We start from the raw sequence: 20,389 nt of genomic DNA, 5'->3' as shown, positions 1-20,389 counted from the left end.
CCTAAATCTGAGCCACTGAAGGTCATAGAAACGTCAGCCAGGTGATTCAGGGTCAGAGGTCATTCGAGGCTTCTGGAAAAGCTCCCCGTAAATAACTAAGAGCTTCAGCTTGGCTGCTGAAATGGCCCCACCCTCACACTAGGCTTTACAAACACAACAGACTTGTCCTGCTGCTGCCCTTATATGGCTTGTAGCCTGGACTTTGACTAGGCCACTCTGACTCCGCTTTATGCTGGATCCACTCAGTGGGGGCCTCACTAGTGGACTGAGAAACGTTTAGTTGTCTTTTAACTACAGCTGAACGACTGAAAGTCGCAATTTTATTTTGGTTTTTCTTTGCACCAACGCAAAGTTTACAGATATTTCTCCTCCAGGCGTTTAGTTATCTTAGACTTAGATTTTACTTTGTCATTCTGAAAACACAAGTGTAAACAAAAAGAAATTTCATTCAGTTCAGCTCTCTAGATTATTTAATTTTTTAAAGTGCAGCCTTAATAAAGGTAAGCAGCAGTGAAAAAAACTGATGAAAAAAATGGAAATGAGTTATCAAACCTTGCTTACTCATAGTCCATTGTTGCAGGACTTTATTGCAATCTGTGTGTGAAAAAATGTTTACTTCCAGTTGCAAGCATGGATCTGCAGCTAGCTGCAGCTTTCTTTACGCATCTTTGCGATGACAAAGCAACGTTTTACCTCCACCTGAAGGCTTGGACAGAAAAATCAGTGTCCTTGTGTTTTGGTGAATTGCGATTATATTGAAAATGCCCAGAAATTACCGAGCCCTGCTTGTAACCAACCTGCTACAATGTTCACGGTTCAGCCAGCTGCTTGGCAGACTTTCTCCCTAGCTGTCCCACACCATGACTCCACCACCACTGTGTCTGAGCATCAGTATGAGCAATGCTGTAAGGAACACTTCTCTCCTCGCCTCTTGCTAAATGTGAGGCGGGTCTTTGGATGAGTAGCCGTTAGGAATTGGGATCTTCCTGCCATGGAGGCCGTCTCTGCCCATTGTGCCCTTTATTTTTGTTATTGTTAATACAATGATTAATGTTATTGCAATTACACCATCATCATCACTACCGTGTTGCTGCCCTATTTAAACAGTTTGTTCCTTCCTTGTTCGTGTCGTTCATTTTAACATCAATCAACCTGTAATTCTTAATAGTAATAATATAACTTTATTTACTTCATATTGGAGTAATTTATCTCTGCATTTAACCCATCCCCTTGGGGAGCAGTGGGCTGCCATTGTGCGGCGCCCGGGGAGCAGTGGGGGGTTAAGTGTGTTGCTCAGGAACCCAGAGTGGAGGCTGTGAGGATTGAACCGTGTACTTCTTGTAAATTCTTCCATTGTCTCATGATTGATGGACGGAATCAGAACCACATTAACAAAGCAAAACTGAATTTTAGGAAGTTAAAATCTCATTTATTTCAACTGATTTTTCTCTTATCTCACAAAATGCTCCAGATGGATTTAGTTTCTCAGCATCCAGAGTTTGTAAATGTGAACAAAGAACAGCTATAACTGTTAGAGGCGGAGTTTTTCCCCCTTTGAGGTGAAAGAGGTTTCTCTGAGCTGAACTGGGTAGAAAAGAGGGAGCCTCAAACAGAGCGGTCCAGGAATCTGCTCCAGAACCGGCTGCGGTTTGACGCTCGCTCATAACGACGACCTTCTTACCTTATTCTCACACTTTCGCAGCAGCTTCTTTTTGCCAAGGTCGTAGATTCTCAGCAGTTTTCCGACTCCGACCAGGATGCGTCCCTGGAAAGGCGCGATGGCCAATGGCACGTCCTCGACCGGAGTCTGCAGGCAGGACAAGCAGAACAGGGTCAAACATGGCCTTTGTTTCAAACCAGCGCGTTTTTAGAGGGAGACTGATGAGTTTATAGTGCACAGCAGAGAAGTAAACATATCAAAACTCGGGATACGACGCTGCTAACCAGTTAGCAACTTAGTGCTAGTAGGTTCCCAATGGGAAATTCCATTGGGACCAAGTAGCACTAAATTGGTGACTTAGAAACGACACTGTCAAGGAACGCTATGGACAGAGGAAACATGCAAGAGGAGGAGAGTTTAGTGTCGGAGGACGTGGATGAATCTCCATCGTAATACACTTTATTTTGCGGAGGAAGGCGGGGACGAAGATGTTATGGAAAAGGACGTGAACACTAGGACGGAATTCAGTGGTAAAGTAAATGATCTTTTCAACCGTTGCGTATATTAGCTGCGACATATGAATCAAGATGCTATGACCGAAAAAATGATTGACAGATGACTGTTTATATTTAGGTGTTCATGCTGACTTATAACTAACTAGGCTGTATAAGATAAAGAAAACAGAATAAACAAAAAACAGATCTTAAGACAGGAGTTTTATTTTTTTTTTATAGAAATTTTCTAGCCTGGTAAACTAGACTAAATGGGAGATGAAAGGTGTAATTTAGTCTGGCCCCGATGAATGAAACTTTGGAAATCGTTTTTTTAATTACGCATTAAATCGGTAAATGGACCATATAGTAACGCTTTAAAGTATAATATTCTCGCCTCAAATGATCTTAAAACGTACTTTTATTGAACAACAGCAAGAGAAAGAGAACTTTTAACTTTCAATGTAGCGCTCCATTGAAAGCAGCTGCTGCCGCAGTGCATGCTAATGACGTCGTCACGCCCTCAAAACCCCGCCCGCTTTGCATCCAGACATTCAAAACACATATCTGCGATGTGATTGGCTGCCAGATTTAGGGCCCGGGCCATTGATCAAGGCTAGACAGCTCACAGGCAAAAAAACGATTTTGGCCGCAGGCGGGTGGGGCTAGTTTACTAGGCTAGAACTTTTCTACATTTTGGGACAATAAAGACTACATCTTTAAGCCAGAATGATTTGAAATTTAAATGACCTCCCTATGAGTTTAAAGGAACAATACGTTCAAATGTGCGTCTTTTAACTCTACATTTATTTACAGACTTGAAGCAGCCTCTGATTCTGTTGGAAAATATGAGTTCTTAATATTTAAAATATCAAAACTTTAACACCGAGTTAGTATTTAGAACTGAAATTATTCAAGTTTCACTGATCAGACTGATATTAATGCATCCCTGATTTGTCTCTATCCTGGTTGGAGTTTGGCTCCAGACCGGCACACTGTTTCATCTAATCACTTATTCCTGCTCAGTTTTCTGGACAAAAAGTCCAAACTGGATTAGATGATGGAATAAGCTAGAGCAGGGGTGGCAAACTGGTTCCAGAAAGAGCCGTGTGGCTGCAGGTTTTCTTTCCAACCAAGCAATGGCACACCAGACTCCATTCATCTCATCAAGTGAGTCCAATCTGAACATGATGACTTGATGAGATGAATGGAGTCTGGTGTGCCATTGCTTGGTTGGAAAGAAAACCTGCAGCCACACGGCTCTTTCTGGAACCAGTTTGCCACCCCTGAGCTAGAGAGTTCTAATCCGGGAAATGGTTGGGAAATTCCTGGAGCAGCTGACTCAGCTTGGAAATGCAGCGACTCATTAGTCATTCCCACTGTTATCCAGCATCAGGTGACCAACCACTGATTCACCCGGTTCCTCCTCCCTGGTGGAGGTTCTGCGGGAAAGCCCAGGATGCTGCGGGCGTCTCAGTCACCATTAGAACTCATAAGGGAATAATTTTCCGTTTCTTTATCTTTAACACATCCTTCCATCTTTCCCACATGTAGATCTAACTGAGACGAGTGGAGTGACGAAAGGCTGGAGGTAAGCGGGTCAAACATCAAATAAACGGACTGATCTCCAGAGGATCTGTCAGCACAGGCAGAGGAAAGAAGCCCAGATGGAAGCTGAGCATTTTTCCAGTTATCAAACCCACCTTGTGCACAAACTCCAGCTTCTCCCCTTCATCGTTGAGCCGATACGTGTAGATGAAACCTCCGCCGACTGACCTGGGGTTGAGGATCATGTCCCTGGCCACTCCCACCAAGACGTACCAATCATCTCCAGTGTTGGGAAAACGGCAGACCGCCACACTGGGATGTTTGAAACAGATTAGAAGGGAACCAGTGAGGTCGAGTCGGTGAAGAGTCAAGACGGCAAGTTTCCCCATCATTCTCACCTGAAGGCAGCTTCATTCTGCTCCAGCTGCACCTGGTCCAGAGTGGAACCCTGGATGGGATTGATCAGCCGCACCAGCGACGCCCACTGTCCCGCGCCGGCTTTGGGTGAACCAAAAATGGCCTCTGGGAGATTCTCGTTGAGGAACCCCGCAGCCATCTCGGCAGCCAACTCTCGCTCATCCTCGCCGGCGGCCTCCACCATCTCCTGCAGGGGAACCAGAGGGTTACCGCAGTCCTACAGTCAACACACACTTCTCCAAAGTTCCACTTCTGAGTTTAAGCACTGTGTTAACACCTAGCAGGAAATGCTAACAGCAGTTTAAGGGTTTCTGGTAAGTAATTGGAAGCCTTTAATGCTGGATCAATCTCAGCGCCTCGGCCTGCAGGACGTCGGTTCTTCAGCTCCAAGTGAGAAGAAAGCGCAGAGTCAGTAAGACAGCAAAGAAGGACGAGACAAAGATGAACAGCAGGTAACCCAGTGACTACAAAGATAAAACAGCAGTTAATTCAAATAAATAACCTTAATTACCAGGTTTTAATTTCTGTCCTTTTTTTCTAGTCCTTTGGATTCTCTGGGCACAGAGAAGCTGTGATGGAAACAGTGAAATGTTGAACTCAGAGGAGGATGCTGCAGACATCCAGTGTTAAAGTAACTGTTGATTACTTTACGGAAGGAAAGGAATGGACTGAAGCTTCGTTTATCGTCACGCAGATTATAATACAGAGGTCTTATTTTTGGTTGAAATGGATTATGGGTCGTTTAAAGCTCTGGGATGAATGAGTCTCTTTCACATCAACCTTCGGGCTGCAGCTGTGAGGCTGAAATCTCAGCACACGCTGCCATTACATGAGTCACTGAGGGACAGCGTCTGGAGAACAACTGTTTGTTTTGTCCTAAACAATTAACTGGAGCCACCAGAGAAAGAGGTTTGCAGCCTCCTCCTCATCGGAGGCAGCAGCAGCTGACGGACCACTCTGACTGCCTTCACAGCGCCGGGACAGAACCCAGGCTCCGAGACTGCCTGAGGCTTTACATGTCTAAGTTTAGAGATGATGACCAACGCCGAGAGCCTCACAGACGCGTCTAAACCCTGAGTGGGAACATGGAGGACCCTGCTGATGATTCGCATTTATCAACAGCCACGTGTTCACTGGAGATCAGGGGGATCAGTGCAGACCTGAGAGAATGAAAAGGATTTGGAGTGAAGGGTTGTTGGAACGTCAGCCCAGCCGTAAAAAACCCAGCTAAAGCCGGGCGTACACTGTACGATGTTTTCAATCTTTGCACGCAGCTACAGCTCACACTGTACGACGAAACCACAGGGTTTAGAAGTTCACGGAGAGAGAAACGCGCTCCCTTGGCAATTTGTGCAATTTTGAGCTAAAAGCCCTAATATCAAAAGGTGACGACGTATTTGGATAAAGAGCAAACATGGCTACTACCGTCTGTCAATTTTACAGAAAGAACTCCCATTTCACTCGCCCCCCCCCCCGCAATGCTTCTGGGTTTTCCTCTGAGAGCCAGAAGAGGAATCCTTGTTTGCGCACTGAGGCCATTTGCCCTAAAACCACACTATGAAAGCCGACTGAACTTTGAACATGTTTAATTTTCTCCCGACCAAACGATTCTTGATCAGGTGGTCATGAGAGGCTGAACGCCATCCTGTGCACTACACGGTGCACGATCAGGCTGAAAGTCGGCCCGATTGAAAAATTCTTGCATGACTGAAGAATCGCCCTGAATAGGGAAAAAAAAAAAGGAAAATTGTACAGTGAGATCCCGGCTTAACCAACCGTGGAAGAAAACCAGCAGCAGAGAAAATGAACACATCGACGGACAGAACGATTGAACTATAAGCTACGTGTCTGAGGAGAAAGCAGAACTCAGTTTCTTTTACAGAAATACAAAAAAAAAAAAAAAACAGGAAAGTAGAGAATCAGCAACTCTATAAGAAATAAGCTGACTTCTATGAAACAGATTCTGTCAGGATCCACTGAATGATATCAGGACTGATTACGAAAGTTCATCAGTGATCATCGTCTATCAAACACTGTTCAGGGCCGGTAGCCGCCGCTTATGACAGCCTTCCCCACTGAGACTTTATTTGCAAAAAACATTAATCGAAAAAGTAAGGGACAGATTCATCTATTAATAATCAGATAGCAAAAGGTTGCCTAAAGGAGACTTTTTGCTAAATTAAACCAGGTGAAACTAAAACCTTTCAACTTAAGGAGTTCTAGATAGAGCGTATTGACAGACGAAAAAGAGGTTTATGTTAAATGCAAAATGTTTATATACACTATATTGCCAAAAGTATTTGCTCACCTGCCTTGACTCACATATGAGCTTAAGTGACATCCCGTTCCTAATCCATAGGGTTCAATATGACGTCGGTCCACCCTTTGCAGCTAGAACAGCTTCAACTCTTCTGGGAAGGCTGTCCACAAGGTTTAGGAGTGTGTTTATGGGAATTTTTGACCATTCTTCCAGAAGCGCATTTGTGAGGTCGCACACTGATGTTGGACGAGAAGGCCTGGCTCTCAGTCTCCGCTCTAATTCATCCCAAAGGTGTTCTATCGGGTTGAGGTCAGGACTCTGTGCAGGCCAGTCAAGTTCATCCACACCAGACTCTGTCATCCATGTCTTTATGGACCTTGCTTTGTGCACTGGTGCACAGTCATGTTGGAAGAGGAAGGGGCCAGCTCCAAACTGTTCCCACAAAGTTGGGAGCATGGAATTGTCCAAAATGTCTTGGTATGCTGAAGCATTCAGAGTTCCTTTCACTGGAACTAAGGGGCCAAGCCCAGCTCCTGAAAAACAACCTCACACCATAATCCCCCCTCCACCAAACTTTACACTTGGCACAATGCAGTCAGACAAGTACCGTTCTCCTGGCAACCGCCAAACCCAGACCCGTCCATCAGATTGCCAGATGGAGAAGCGCGATTCGTCACTCCAGAGAACGCGTCTCCACTGCTCTAGAGTCCAGTGGCGGCGTGCTTTACACCACCGCATCCGACGCTTTGCATTGCACTTGGTGATGTATGGCTTGGATGCAGCTGCTCGACCATGGAAACCCATTCCATGAAGCTCTCTGCGCACTGTTCTTGAGCTAATCTGAAGGCCACATGAAGTTTGGAGGTCTGTAGTGATTGACTCTGCAGAAAGTTGGCGACCTCTTCGCACTATGCGCGTCAGCATCCGCTGACCCCGCTCCGTCAGTTTACGTGGCCTACCTCTTCGTGGCTGAGTTGCTGTCGTTCCCAAACACTTCCATTTTCTTATAATACAGCTGACAGTTGACTGTGGAATATTTAGGAGCGAGGAAATTTCACGACTGGATTTGTTGCACAGGTGGCATCCTATCACAGTTCCACGCTGGAATTCACTGAGCTCCTGAGAGCGACCCATTCTTTCACAAATGTTTGTAAAAACAGTCTGCATGCCTAGGTGCTTGAATTTATACACCTGTGGCCATGGAAGTGATTGGAACACCTGATTCCAATAATTTGGATGGGTGAGCAAATACTTTTGGCAATATAGTGTATTTTATAACAATTTTGGGATAATTGCTGCTGTAAGCTGGTTGCTTTGTCAGCAGTTTCAGAGTCTCTATGCTCCAGTTAACAATTAATCAATTACTACATTAGTTGACGATTACCTAAATAATGATTTAATGACAATAAATCCAACTAATTGTTTCAGGCCTAATGGATACCATCAGCGATAAAGGAAGACGGCAAAGGGAGAAAGACAAAGACATGCAACTGCTGTGTTCTCCAGTTCAGCCCATAATCCTAAAAAAATATTTTTTTGTGATGAAAATTGCTCACTAAAAAGTGCTGAAGGATAATGAGATCAAGAACAGCAAGATTCCTTCTGCAGATACCCGAGGAGTGACATTAATTTTAGGGAATCAGATTAATGCTTCCAAGGGGTTTTCTACTGACCCTCCCTGCAGACAGCCGGGGAATAACAGAGAGGCTGCTGGGAGATCTTATCGGACCGACTGGCTCTGCCTGAACAGAGCCGCCCGTGGATCCACATCCAAGCACTCTGATCCCATTAAAACCACTCCAGATCTAATTTAAACTTGATTCACTTGAGCTTCTCACAGTAGCACAAGGATCTAAAATGACTTACAGGCATTTACGCTCCAAAAGATCATTTCAACGAGTTATTCTAAACTAAAACGTAATAAAATTTTCTTCCATGTAACAAAATAAAACCGTAAACATGAAATTATAAACCAGAGTCATGGCAGATCATGGGCCTAAAGCCAAGAAGCAGTAGGCTAGGCTACGTTAAGCTAATCCGAGGGTGAGAATGCGAGTCAGCTCCGGGTTTCCCCCCAGATGACTGACTGCCAGCTCAGGGTGAGTTTATGACAACCTGTTCCACTTCTGGAGGGAAAAAAAACATCTCTAAGTAGGATGTGTGAAGAGCTCTAAGCGCCTGAACGCTTGACCTGCAGCACAACGATCAAGGAAAGCAGGTGAGTTCCTCCGTACCTCAGCCATCTGCTGCTTCCTCTGAGCTTTGGTGGTCTCGGTGTAGGCGTTGTGGTCGGTTTCTATCAGAATCAGGTTGTTGGTTTCTGGGTGGATCACAAACTTCCTGGGCGTGTACTGCAGAGGGAAAGCCACCTGGTTGAAGACGGCTCCCAGTTTCTCCAACGCCAGGATTCTGCAGGTAGGAGAACGACAGAGACGGATCAGCTGAGCTGGATTTAAGGAGAAGAAGCAGCAGTTCATTCAGTGATGGAAATGATTTCACATTTCCCTTCTTATTCAAATCCAGGAATCAATAAAATAAAAACAATCTTTTTTTAAATCTGAATCAGAGGAAAGATTAATTGATTCAGATAATTATTAATCTCAAAAACGAACTAATCAATTTAATTATTGCTGACAACTGATAAAACTGCAATCAAATAAGATTAAAACCCAAAGTTAATCAAATGTGTTTCTTGTCAGCCTAACTGCGGCTAGAATGCCGAACATTTGTGCATATTCCTTTCAAACTGCGTCCACCCACATACTCCCAGCAGACTGAATGAAAGCGATGTCTAACTACACTGCAAGATGGAAGGAATATAATGCTCCTATGAAGGCGTTCAGCCTGGGATGCTTCAGCTAAGCTGTCTGCTGCAGGGATCATACCGTAGGGTGTTGGTGGAGATGGCCACTATGCCTTCGGGACACTGCTCTGAGGCGAAGCCAGAGGCGTACTCCAGCGTCTCGTAGGAGAGCGGAGTCAGATGGAAGCGGGACTGATACGAGTAGCTGAGCCACGATCGGCTGGACATGGCCAGCACCTGTCAGCGGGAGCAACAGTTTTAGGACAAGATAAAAAATATATATATATTTGATGTTTTATAAACATGGCGGGTAAATCAAAGGGACATACGGCCTCCTGTCCCTGCATCCGGACCCTGAACAGCTTAACCGGTCGCGACCCCAGGTACCGAGTTCTGGTGTCGGACAGGTCGCCGGTTACCGGGTCCAGGACTGTCCTCAGCAGCACACCGTTCTACAGAGAGAAGAGAGGACATATCGGATCACATGATAAATGCTCATTAGGTTTAAAATCAAAGCAAACATGTCAGCTGACAAATATCTTCTTATATGGTAGCTAAATGAGCTAAATAATTAGTTGTGTAGGCTGCATCACCATGGAGATTAGAAACTGGAAAACAGTGAAGCTGTTTCAGTACCATAGCAACCATTGATCCTGTCGCTCATCCTGCATTACTCAGCAGCTTTAGCTTTGCTTTCAGGTTTAAATCTAAATGGATTAGAATTAATTAAACCAAATCTGTTGGAACAGGAAGGGTTAAACTAAGCTAACTCTTCACAATCGTCTCTCTTTAGTAAACCATGACCCTTGTAATTCGCTGGATGTTCCTCTCAGCAGCCTCCCTTTCTTTGGCTTTTTTTTCCGCAGATGCAAACAAATGATGGAGGATACCTGCAGGCCAATGTTGAGGTAGAGGAAGCCGACGGTGCCCTTCTCTCCAATTTCATCCTGTTTCTCAACACCTCCCATCTCGACGATGCACAGACTCTCGGGCTGAGCAGGAAGGGCCTGCATGCTCAGCGGCTGCAGGCAGTCCTGAGGTGGCAGAGGGTCAAAGGTTAAGACAAAAAGACGTAGCTGAATGTAATCTGATCATTTATTTACATGAGCAGTCAGCCTGCTGCTTCCAGCAGGAACCGAAAGCTGAACAAGCTGAATCTTGTCTACTTCAGTCACATCCTGAAGTTCTGGATGGATCCAGGTGATGGCTGCAGTAAACATCTGCATGTTTTTGTACTTCAATTATCCATTGAAATTTGTTTTCATTTTCTACAAACGGCCCTAAAAGCCCAACTGACTGATAAAAACTCGGTTTTGTGGTTTGGGCTTAAAAAAATGCAGCTGGACTGAAATAAAGGCCTCTGCTGATCCCTGCAGTTCTGCTCTGGGTTGGCTGCCGTCTTTCTAATCATCCTTCCAGGCAGGGAAGCTCTACGCTTTATAAACCTGTTCCTTTTGGGAAGGGCGGCGCCGTTAACGCAGATAAACAACCTACTGCTGGACCGAGAAGACAGAGAAACACACTTTATCCAGCAGGAGATTCAAGCCCAACATTTCTGAGGTCATCCTGATGTTCGTACAACATGAAAAGACTCTCTGGCTGGATGATGAGATACTTGAGCTTTCCTCTCCAAAACATCCATAACACGCTGAGCCTGAGATGATTAAGGTCACACCTCAACAAACTGAGCATAAATCTGCTTTACACCTTCCTAGATTTACAGGACGATCACAGGATAAGATTATCTAAGCCGTTTCTGTCCGTACCGAAGGGTCCAGGGAGATGATTCGGACCGTGTTGTCCACCAGTCCCACAGCCAGGAAGCGGGAACGCTGCTCTCCAGGCGGTACGTTGGCCAGACTCATGCACACCACATCTGCAGACATCTCCTTCCGCTCCGTGTACTCGTTCAGCTGGCCCGACTGCAGAGAGACACAGATTCCATTAAACCCACTGAGTGTGGGTTCGGTACACCGAGCCGTTCGGATAGATCCAGAGCTGCTAGAAGGAGACGAGTCCGTTTCTAAACAGCAGGAACAACATCCCACTGTTTGAAAGATAATCTAGAAGCACAGCGTTATGGAGGTGGGATTCGCTGCAGAGATGCTAACCTTGGTTGATCCCAAATCGGGGTGGAAAAGCACTAAATTAATCTATACCTATACAAAAACAAGCATTTTATTGAAAACAAAAAACAACTGAGGAGCAACTGTAATGGTTTCACTGTTTTTCAGGGACAAGCCTTCTATGTGATTAGGAAAGATATTAATCTTTAGATTCATGAATTGTAGATTTTTATAAACCATTTAGAAATAGGATGGGAAAATGTTATTAATATTTAATCATTCTTATTGAAAGTTGGATTTAAAGTTTGAAAAGGCTTTTCAAACTGGATATCTAATTGAATAATTCAAATGGCTGTTTATCTTTTCCAGTTTGTTGAAAGAGCTGCAGGAAAAACCAGCAAAAACACGAATGAGTATGAAGCCATAAACGCAAATTGGAAACGAATCAATTAAACATCCTAAGTGATGAGAAACAACCCGTTCTTGTAATTCATACCGTTTCATCAGTGTGTTACAGTATTTAGCCAGAAGCTTGTGGTGTTTTAACACAATCCCTCATCTATGCTGATAAAGCACCCTGCTTTTACTTTTAAGTACTACAACATTGGAGTAACATTGCTAACCCAGACAGTCTGCTTTATGAAAGCTCACAGCCAAGTCGGTCCTGGTACCGATCGCAGGTTTGAACCCACTGTGGACGTCTGTTAGCGGACAGGCTAATTCTAAACAGAACCTGTCAGTAGAACCGACTCTAAAACCAGGAAAAAAAGAAAAAGTATCAGAATGAAAACCAAATGCTGTAATGGATCCATGAACCCAAAGCCTTTCTTTCATTTTCTCACCGGGTCCATCTCGAAGTAGACGAGCTCCCCTCCGGTCAGGGCGATGACCACCTGCCGCTGGTTCACGGCGCAGCGGACGATGGTTTTTTTGCCAGGAGTCTTCCACTCGTTCACGCGCTTGTCTGCGCGGATGTGACGAATGCCGTCCGGGTAAACCTGGACGAGGCAGGAAACGGGAAAACATGAAACATGAAGGCTGCAAAGGAGAGCAACAACTGCTGGCTAATACACTCCATGTGTGAATTCTGCTTATGTAACTTTTGGACAGTCTCGGGGCAGTAGATGCTGCTGCTGAACCCAATGACATCACCCAAAAGGCTAAAGGTTACAGATGAGAAAGGAATGAAAGAAAACTAAGAACAACTGACAGATTAGCATTATTAACCAAAGTCATCGCCGTTAAAGTGTTTTCTAATCTGCTTCGGCCCCCTGAGCAGACAGCAGAAACATCTGTTTTTATTACAGACAAAAGGTTAAAGGTCAACATCAGTGCATCCAGAAAGTCATCGTGTTTCACAGACGGCGCGTGTCCAACCGACACTGACCTGCACCAGGGCGTCTTCCCCCAGCAGAGAGCAGGAAAGGGTGGGCGTCGTTCCCAGAAACCCAGAGTCTGTGACTTCCTCCACCGTCTCTCCGATGGACAGAACCAGCGTAGCGTTGACGAAGGACACAATGATGTAGGCATCAAACTCGTCTGAGGATCAGAAGGAATCCGACGCGTTAAAGATCATTCTGTGACAGCCACTAGAGGTCGCTGTTTGGGCAGAGGGTTGACTGTTACTAATGGATGAAATTTAAACTTTGCTTTTATTAAAGTCTGGTCATGTTCAGATTTCAAACTTCTGAAAGGACTTTAAATATAAAATTATTCAATTCTGTTCAATAAATAAGTGTTTTTAATTAAGAGTCATTTCATCTGAATGTTCTTTACTGGAGGCATCCATGTTTGTCAAAGAACACTACTGCCACCTACTGGTTTGTGACGTCATGGTGCGGTATCGGCTGTTGATCAAGTCCCAGTGCTGTATCTGGTGTTTGTCACAACGCGCTATTATCTAAGTCATCTTGAAAACATTCTTCTTTGAAATATTGGCTACATATTACATGTTTTTGGCAATCCAATCACAAACCGATCCCTGGAGGATCAGGAATCAGAAAGGTGAAATAACTACTTTTTTTCACTTTCACCCGATGTATTCCAGCATCCAGCTGCCATGCATGTGGGCATTGTCAGTTTCACTATAGCTCTGGTGAATTTCAATGGTGAAGTCCTCTGGAAATCTTCAATAATTGTTGTTGATTGCAGATGTGTCTAGTAGTTCCCATTGATTTAGATTGTAAAGCGGGGAGAATGGCGCTAGGCTTACCGCACCGTGACGTCACTGCTGGAAGATGTCAGGAGTGAGATGTTGCTATATTTGGGTAAATATGGCCGCTCCTAGACTCTGCGATTATTGTTTTAATTTTTTTACTGATTATCGCTAAATTCATTACATCTGCACAAACATATTAGTTTTAGGTATAGATAATGATCTATTGATTATTCCTCGCTGATTGGACTTTTCCATTAACACTAAAGGAATACTTTTAAAGTCCTTTGCCAATTAAACAGCTTTAATTTGTCCCTGTTAATCCTGCTCAGCAGAAGGAAGGTGCCTGGAAAATGGCGGCGGTTACCTTCTACGTGGCGGCGTACGGTCCACACGGCGTTGGGGTTACCGGGCAGCTCGGACACAGCCATCTCTGAAACCTTAACAGAAAGAAATACTTGCTTTAACAAAGCGCCACCTGCTGCTGGAGGCTATCAAACATTCAATCTCTTGGCAGAGCATGGCAAAGGGAAATATGATCTACAGTTTGATGTATGGAGATGAAAATGTGGGACTTGATTAGATTAGAGTTTCTAACTCGTTCACGATTTCAGAAACGAGGCTGTTTGAAATCCAAACAAACTAAAAAAGCTTCAAAACTAGAAGTGGGAAGGACGTAAATACTTCCATGTGAACGCTTTCTTATCATAACCAGACTGTAAGCAGAGAAGAGGGCAGGAGACATTATTTAGACGCCAACGGGCTGCTTATCAGCTGATCAACTGAAATGCCATTGTTCCAGTGAGGGGAAGGACGTCCTAATCTAATTTACCTAAAAAGCAGATCGAAACCTGACGCACGGCGGACCAAAGAGCTGTAAATTAAGGGGACGTGTAAAAATAGCAAAGTAAAAACAGAGCTAACTGGTGCTTTGTTTGGATCGTCGCAGTGGAAGGAGTATCTCCAGCAGGATCTCCACACCATGAGGGTCCAGAATCCATTCCTCTCACAAAACTGAACTTTGATGAGGTTTTATGTGCTTCTCTGATGCTGGTTTTGCTGCTGTGAAGGAACACGGTGAGTCATGATGGATCCAGGATGTGCGGCCCGCTGCCTGTCAGGCCTGCTGTGTGTTTTCCATTTGCTGCCTCACAGCATCGCCACGCTCTCGGAGCCGATGCCTCCAACCTGCTACCATCTCTGCCAAGCATCCTGATCCGTCCACCTTTAATCCCTCGGTCCAAGAAAATGTTCTATAGCGGACCTTTATACAGGAAGCCGTTTGCGCTGCTCTATGCAGGCTGCGGGGCCTTGATGTATGATTACAGTATTGAAGTGCTAACACTAGACATGCTAGTTAGCAATCAGGAAGAGGCGGCTGTAGGTCCATGAAAGCTTTGGTTTAAGAAGCAGGGATGGAAGACCTCCGTTTCCATAGCAATTACAATCTATGGTCCAATTAAACTCTGGCCAATTCAGATAGAAACGCATTAATATTCCTTCATCTTGCTGCTGATCAGGCAGGTTCATGCTTTACTTCGTCGGCAGTAAAAACGCCCCGTTAACGCCGGCTCAGGTTTCCCTTTGGGCAGAGCCATCTAACAGTTGGTGGCCGAGGAAATGGAGCATTAGCTCAGTGGTTTCATCATTTATTTATCATAATTGAGACATTAGGATTTACTGTATACTGTAAATGCATTCAGGTCCCTCCAGTGTGTGAAAGTTTGACTGGATGAAGGCCTCAATATTTGGTTAAATAAATTTTAGCATCACATTCAGAAACATAAAATAACTAACTTGTTAATTAATGGATGAAATGAATGCATTTAATAAATAAATGCAGTTTTTAATGATCTGACTGATACTTAAAACCAGGTTATGATCGAACCAATAATGGGGATACTTTGATATCTATTATACCTGTGAAAACCCTCCACCAAAAAATAGATTCATCTATAAACAAATCCTCCTGATGAGGTTTACTTGCATAAAAACTATATTCTGCATGGACAAACAGCAAATATTACTGGACACTGGCGCCATCTGCTGGCAGAGCGCATTCCTGTTTCCACATATTTAGCTCCTGATTAACTCCGACTTTATTCCCACAGCTTGTTGTCTCCGTTCCTTCTTGGCAAGGACAGTTTTGGGCTTTTTCACAACTGATCTTTGAACCTTTCTTCTTTTCCTAACTTCTGCTGGGAAATCTACTCTTTGGTATTGTGTCAAATAGTGAAAAAACAAGTTTTCGAACAAATGACCAAAAAACAAAACACCGAAATGATGAACAATCAGCTCAAAGAGCTCCATGAACTCTTCAGAAATCTTTTTCTGAGTAAGCAACTGGCCCTATGGTTTAGTAACAATCACTGGAACCTGTTAAGGTTTGGACCAAAATGTCCCTCCAGTTGGGTCCAGTCCAATTTAGCAAACCGAACAGTGGCTGACATCCTCAGTCTTTTCAGACGTTTGGTCAAAACGACCTCACTGATACCAGCGCTTCAGTCCTGTTTCATCTGCAGAGGTGGGTAGTAACTGCAGTAAACAGATGTCTAAAATATGTACAATAATCACAGCAAGGTTTGATTTTATCTTAATTTGTTTAAGTTGTTAAGGATTTCCCTCATTTGTAATCATCTCATTGATTTGTATTTTACTTCTAAAATAGCAGAACTTAAACATAAAGTCCGTCTACCTGCCTATTTCTAACAATAAAATGTCCAATCAGAACTTAGTACTGCAGGATCCTTTTTAACATAGCTTGCTGAACCAGACTAAATGTGAAATTAAATGTGTGATTTAGTCTGGCCCTGATGAATGAGACATCCGAAGATTGTTGAGAACAACCCGTTGTTTTTCAATCCATGTCTGTGTCTATTGGCCAACGCTCTGACCAATGAGAGCAGCTGACTGTGACATAGGAAGTGCGACAGAAAGCTGGTGGGGGAGTGTAAACAAACAGCTTGGTGGTAAAACGGTGAATATGTCCTTCTTAAAAATGAATGAGCGTAAACTCCAAGTCTAATCATTCCTAACCTGATTCCAAAGCTGAGTCAAACGAGAACTGTTCAATAGTTGTTTCCATCTTCCTTGTTGTGTTTTCTCCAGCGTCGCGCAGCTTTGTCGTCATGCCCTGAAAACCCCACCCGCTTTGCATCCAGAAATTCATACCACATCTCTGCGTAGTGATTGGCCCGCCAGTTCCAGGGCCTGGGGCATTGATCGAGGCTAGACCACTCGCAGGGAAAAATGATTTTGGCCGCTGGCGGGTGGGGCTAATTTACTAGGCTATATTTAACAAATACTTTCTTGTCTAACTCGAATAATTTCTTGGTTGACTTCTCATCTTTACTTGAGCAAATATAATGTTGTCGTGCTTTTACGTGAGTGCTCTGCCCTCCGTTTATCTGCCTGTGAGGATGAGCAGGAAGCAGAATAAATCAAGTGTTCAATGTGGATGTTTGGAAGTAGGATTTATAGCAACACTTTGCTTTCCGCTGAGATCAGAACATAAACAGACTCTTCAGCTTCAGTCAGAGAAGAGACATGAAAAGCTCATCAGCTCTTCAGCCAGCAATGTGTTGGAGTGTCCGTGTCCCTCAAAGGAGGTAGGCTTACCTCTAGTCCGTGTCGGAGGACCCTCAGGGTGGACCTCGGGCCACGTCCACAGGCCACATACAGCTGAGGCGTGTCTTCGTTGGCCAGATCTGCGATCTAAGGAGACGGAGAGGTAACAAGCAGATTACAGATCCACCCGATAGAGTAAAATGAAGAATTCCCATCTGCTCCCCCTCTGCTGGATGAGACAGCCTGACCTGACAGGACATGATGGGCGACAGGTTCTCCTGCTCATCCACCAGAACCAAGTTTTTCAGCGGTCGTGGCTGAAAGAAGAAGGTGTCTCCCTCCTCCAGCGGCATGGCTGAGGAGAACTCTGGCTCCTCGTCGTCGTCTCCCAGGTGAGCGATTTGGTAAAGATAACTGAGGAGCAGATTTTCACTGGTCAGAGATCCAAAAGAAAGAAACAAGATGAAGGAAATCGAGAACTTACTGGTTTCCAAACTCAGAGGCCACAAACAGGAAGCCAGTCTTCAGCACGCACATCGCCGTCGCCACGGGGATTGTGTCAAAGTATTTCAGGCGGATTTCAGTGACCTAAAACAGGAAAATAATTCAAGTCAGATTCTTTTATCGCTTAATCTGCGTCTCAAACCTTAAAGAGCAAAAATCTGATCCTAAAGAGGAGGAAAAGCTTAAATTCACCATTTCCTCGTCCGTTTCCAGCGTGACCTTAAAGATGTCCCCCTGCTCCGTCTGAGCCAGGAAGAAGAACATGGACTTGGTCTTGTGGGTGGCTGAGCAGACAAATATCATGCCGCGCTCCGGGTCGTCCAGATCATTCTGTAAACAAGGTTGGAGGGGAGGGGATTAGATAACAGGACCGACATCAGCAGGAAGATCCCTTTTTGAAGGACTCACCCTGCGGCGAGGGATGGGACAGCGGATGTCTGGCTGGTCTCCAAAGTTCTTGTAGGTGATGTAGTTCTCAGAGCAGATCAGGACGCCGCTGGGTCCGTCTGAACCGCCGGGAACTGAACGGAGAGGAGGGACAAACAATAACAGCTTTATCTCAGTTTCAGCGGGGGACCCTCCATGACGTTCAGAAGAAAATCTGCATCCAGATCAGAGATTTGAATGTTTCTCCACTTTTTGAGTCAGAGAAGAGACATGAAAAACTCATCACATCTGCAACACTTTGATCAGCACCAGTTTTCAACGATCCAAAGACGTCAACGGATCTTTAAGGGAACGACTAAAAAACAAACAGAAGGGGGGGGCTACATGTTCAGACATGCGGCGCTCATTATGGTGCCTGTGGGTCTTAATAGTTTTTAAGCTTCAATATCCCAAATCGACCAACTTCTGCAATACTGCTCTTGTGTCACAGTTAAGCACAGAACTCATCGAATATGATTTTGCGTCCGATCTGACAAGAAATCGTGTCAGAAAAGGCCGTAGCGTTTAGCGCTTATTGAAAGTCAATGGGGATGATCACAGCCGACACGATTTTACGAAAGGGGACAGCATAGCTGCGACTGAGATGGAGCACAGGTTTATTTTAGTCGGACTACGCAGAAATTCAGCGGCAAATTCACGGGTCTGACAGGAAGAGAAACGTGGCTACAAAGTAAAACACATCCGCTTTGGGGGGAAATACAAAATAAAATATGTTAACCGCTCAGGTAAACGGTCAGTTTTGGAGTCGCACATCAATTATATAGTAAGTGGGCCAGAAGAAAAAATGAATGAAACATTAAAAAAATTAGACTTTACGCGTGATAGGAGATCAGGAGAGAAAGCAGATAAGTGATTCTCTTTGAGCTTCGCAAAAAATAAAAAATAAATAACGCAGGGCAGACAGGGGATAAGCGTGGCAAAAAACTTTTATTCATAGTTTTTTTTTTTTTTTTATGAAAAATAGGAAAACTATCAATAGCCCCCACAGATCAGAATCACCTCTCTGCCCCAGTCAGTCTGCAAATAAACCGTCCCACGGCGTTTTTCTTTTCTTCAGACGTGGATCTCATTATGTTTTTAAAATATGAACATTCTCCATCTGTTCTGGTTTGAGACGCTGCGCAGCCTCGTTAAGGCTTTGCTTTATGGAATACGGCAGTGTTTTTTTTTTTATAACTTTTTATAAGTTTACTTTTTAAGTTCAGGACTTTACGGAAAAAGCAGAGAGTTCAAAGGTTCCTGCTTTAGACTTTAGGATCTATATAAGAAAATACAGTTAATTGTGTTCATATATGTTAAAATGCTTTGGATGAATGAATCCAAATTAAATGGTAAATGGCATGTACTTATATAGCGCCTTTATTCAAGTTAGGAGACTTAACCAAAGCGCTTTACACTACATTCATTCACCCATTCACACACACACTCACAAACTGATGAAATTAAAGTCCTGGCCCTTGTCGTGCTACATTAAAGCCCAACCCACAGCCGGTTTTACACGGGCATCATTAAGGGCCTAAGCTGTGCGACTAGATCCTCTGAGAAGCTCTGCTTGAAAAAGGCGGCTGTTTGAATCCTCCTCCTGATAACTGGGGTAACTTGCTGACAGTCTGTAACCAGTCTAGGAGACTAACGCACCAGTGATCAGGAAGTTTCCATGCTCCTCCAAAGCCTCGCTGTACTTCCGAACCACGTGGTTCAGGCCCAGATCCAGCTCGTAAAAGGTCAGGGTCTGCTGGGTGTTTGCAGCAGCTTCTCCTGTCGGGTCGTTGTCGGCTTCCTGAAAATAAACAAGTGAAACTGAATCCGTGGCGTTGAGTTGAGGTGTTGGGGCCTCTGATCCCAGATCAGGGTCAGAATCAGAGATGGTAAATCTTTCTCCAGTGACAGTCAGAGAAGAGACATGAGAAACTCATCACAGCCACAGCAGCAGAGGTACCGATGTGTCCAACAGGGGCTCACCTCGTAGTCCATTTCCAAACAGGCAAACATGGGATTCTCAAAGCCAACGTCGACTCCGACCACGTGGTAAACCAGCGTGTTGGCTTTATGAGCTTCCAGAGGAGAGGAGATGGTGAGCCTGGCAGCAGCGTCTCTGTTCAGGATGTAAACCAGCTTCTGCTTCTCTATCGCTCCTGGAAGTCAGAAAGAAAACAGCTGCTTTGCTTCAGTAGCTCTGATAAATCTGAAGGACAGGAGATGGAAACCAGCCTCACTGGAGGGAACGTCAACAACACCCACCGATCATCACAGCTCTTCCCTTTGGGTCGACAGCCAGGAACTGTCCTGGAACGATGCGCCGGCAGCCGCTCTTCCCAAACGTTTCCTGGTGGACCTTCTCAAACTGGTTTTTTGATGGGTGATACTCCAGGATAACGATGCGACCACTGTCGCTTCCCACAACGATGTAATCTGCAAGAAACAAAAACGTACAACAACCTCATTATTTAACTTGAACCTAACCGATGTGA

At 44.5% G+C, this 20,389-nt stretch overlaps 1 protein-coding gene across 2 annotated transcripts in view; it reads right to left on the bottom strand.

Moving 5' to 3' along the window:
- The window catches only part of sf3b3 (splicing factor 3b, subunit 3), a 32,548-nt gene that overhangs the window by 6,761 nt on the left and 5,398 nt on the right, over nt 1–20,389 (bottom strand). For both annotated transcript variants that reach the window (XM_038274712.1, XM_038274714.1), the window contains exons 4-22: nt 20,160–20,330; nt 19,881–20,053; nt 19,557–19,698; nt 17,880–17,992; nt 17,664–17,801; nt 17,452–17,555; nt 17,216–17,381; nt 17,019–17,114; nt 13,768–13,840; nt 12,633–12,784; nt 12,088–12,243; nt 10,946–11,101; nt 10,070–10,213; nt 9,509–9,631; nt 9,262–9,416; nt 8,611–8,785; nt 4,098–4,303; nt 3,855–4,011; nt 1,682–1,807 (exon numbers count right to left, since the gene is read on the bottom strand). In XM_038274712.1, coding sequence (XP_038130640.1) covers nt 1,682–1,807; nt 3,855–4,011; nt 4,098–4,303; nt 8,611–8,785; nt 9,262–9,416; nt 9,509–9,631; nt 10,070–10,213; nt 10,946–11,101; nt 12,088–12,243; nt 12,633–12,784; nt 13,768–13,840; nt 17,019–17,114; nt 17,216–17,381; nt 17,452–17,555; nt 17,664–17,801; nt 17,880–17,992; nt 19,557–19,698; nt 19,881–20,053; nt 20,160–20,330 — 2,726 coding nt within the window. The remainder of the gene's footprint in view (nt 1–1,681; nt 1,808–3,854; nt 4,012–4,097; nt 4,304–8,610; nt 8,786–9,261; nt 9,417–9,508; nt 9,632–10,069; nt 10,214–10,945; nt 11,102–12,087; nt 12,244–12,632; nt 12,785–13,767; nt 13,841–17,018; nt 17,115–17,215; nt 17,382–17,451; nt 17,556–17,663; nt 17,802–17,879; nt 17,993–19,556; nt 19,699–19,880; nt 20,054–20,159; nt 20,331–20,389) is intronic.

This window comes from Cyprinodon tularosa, unplaced genomic scaffold (genome assembly GCF_016077235.1).
Source record: "Cyprinodon tularosa strain WSP-4 unplaced genomic scaffold, ASM1607723v1 ctg927, whole genome shotgun sequence".
Lineage (NCBI taxonomy): Eukaryota > Metazoa > Chordata > Actinopteri > Cyprinodontiformes > Cyprinodontidae > Cyprinodon > Cyprinodon tularosa.
Note: the sequence above shows the minus strand (reverse complement) of the source record. Positions and strands in the feature narration are given on the sequence as shown.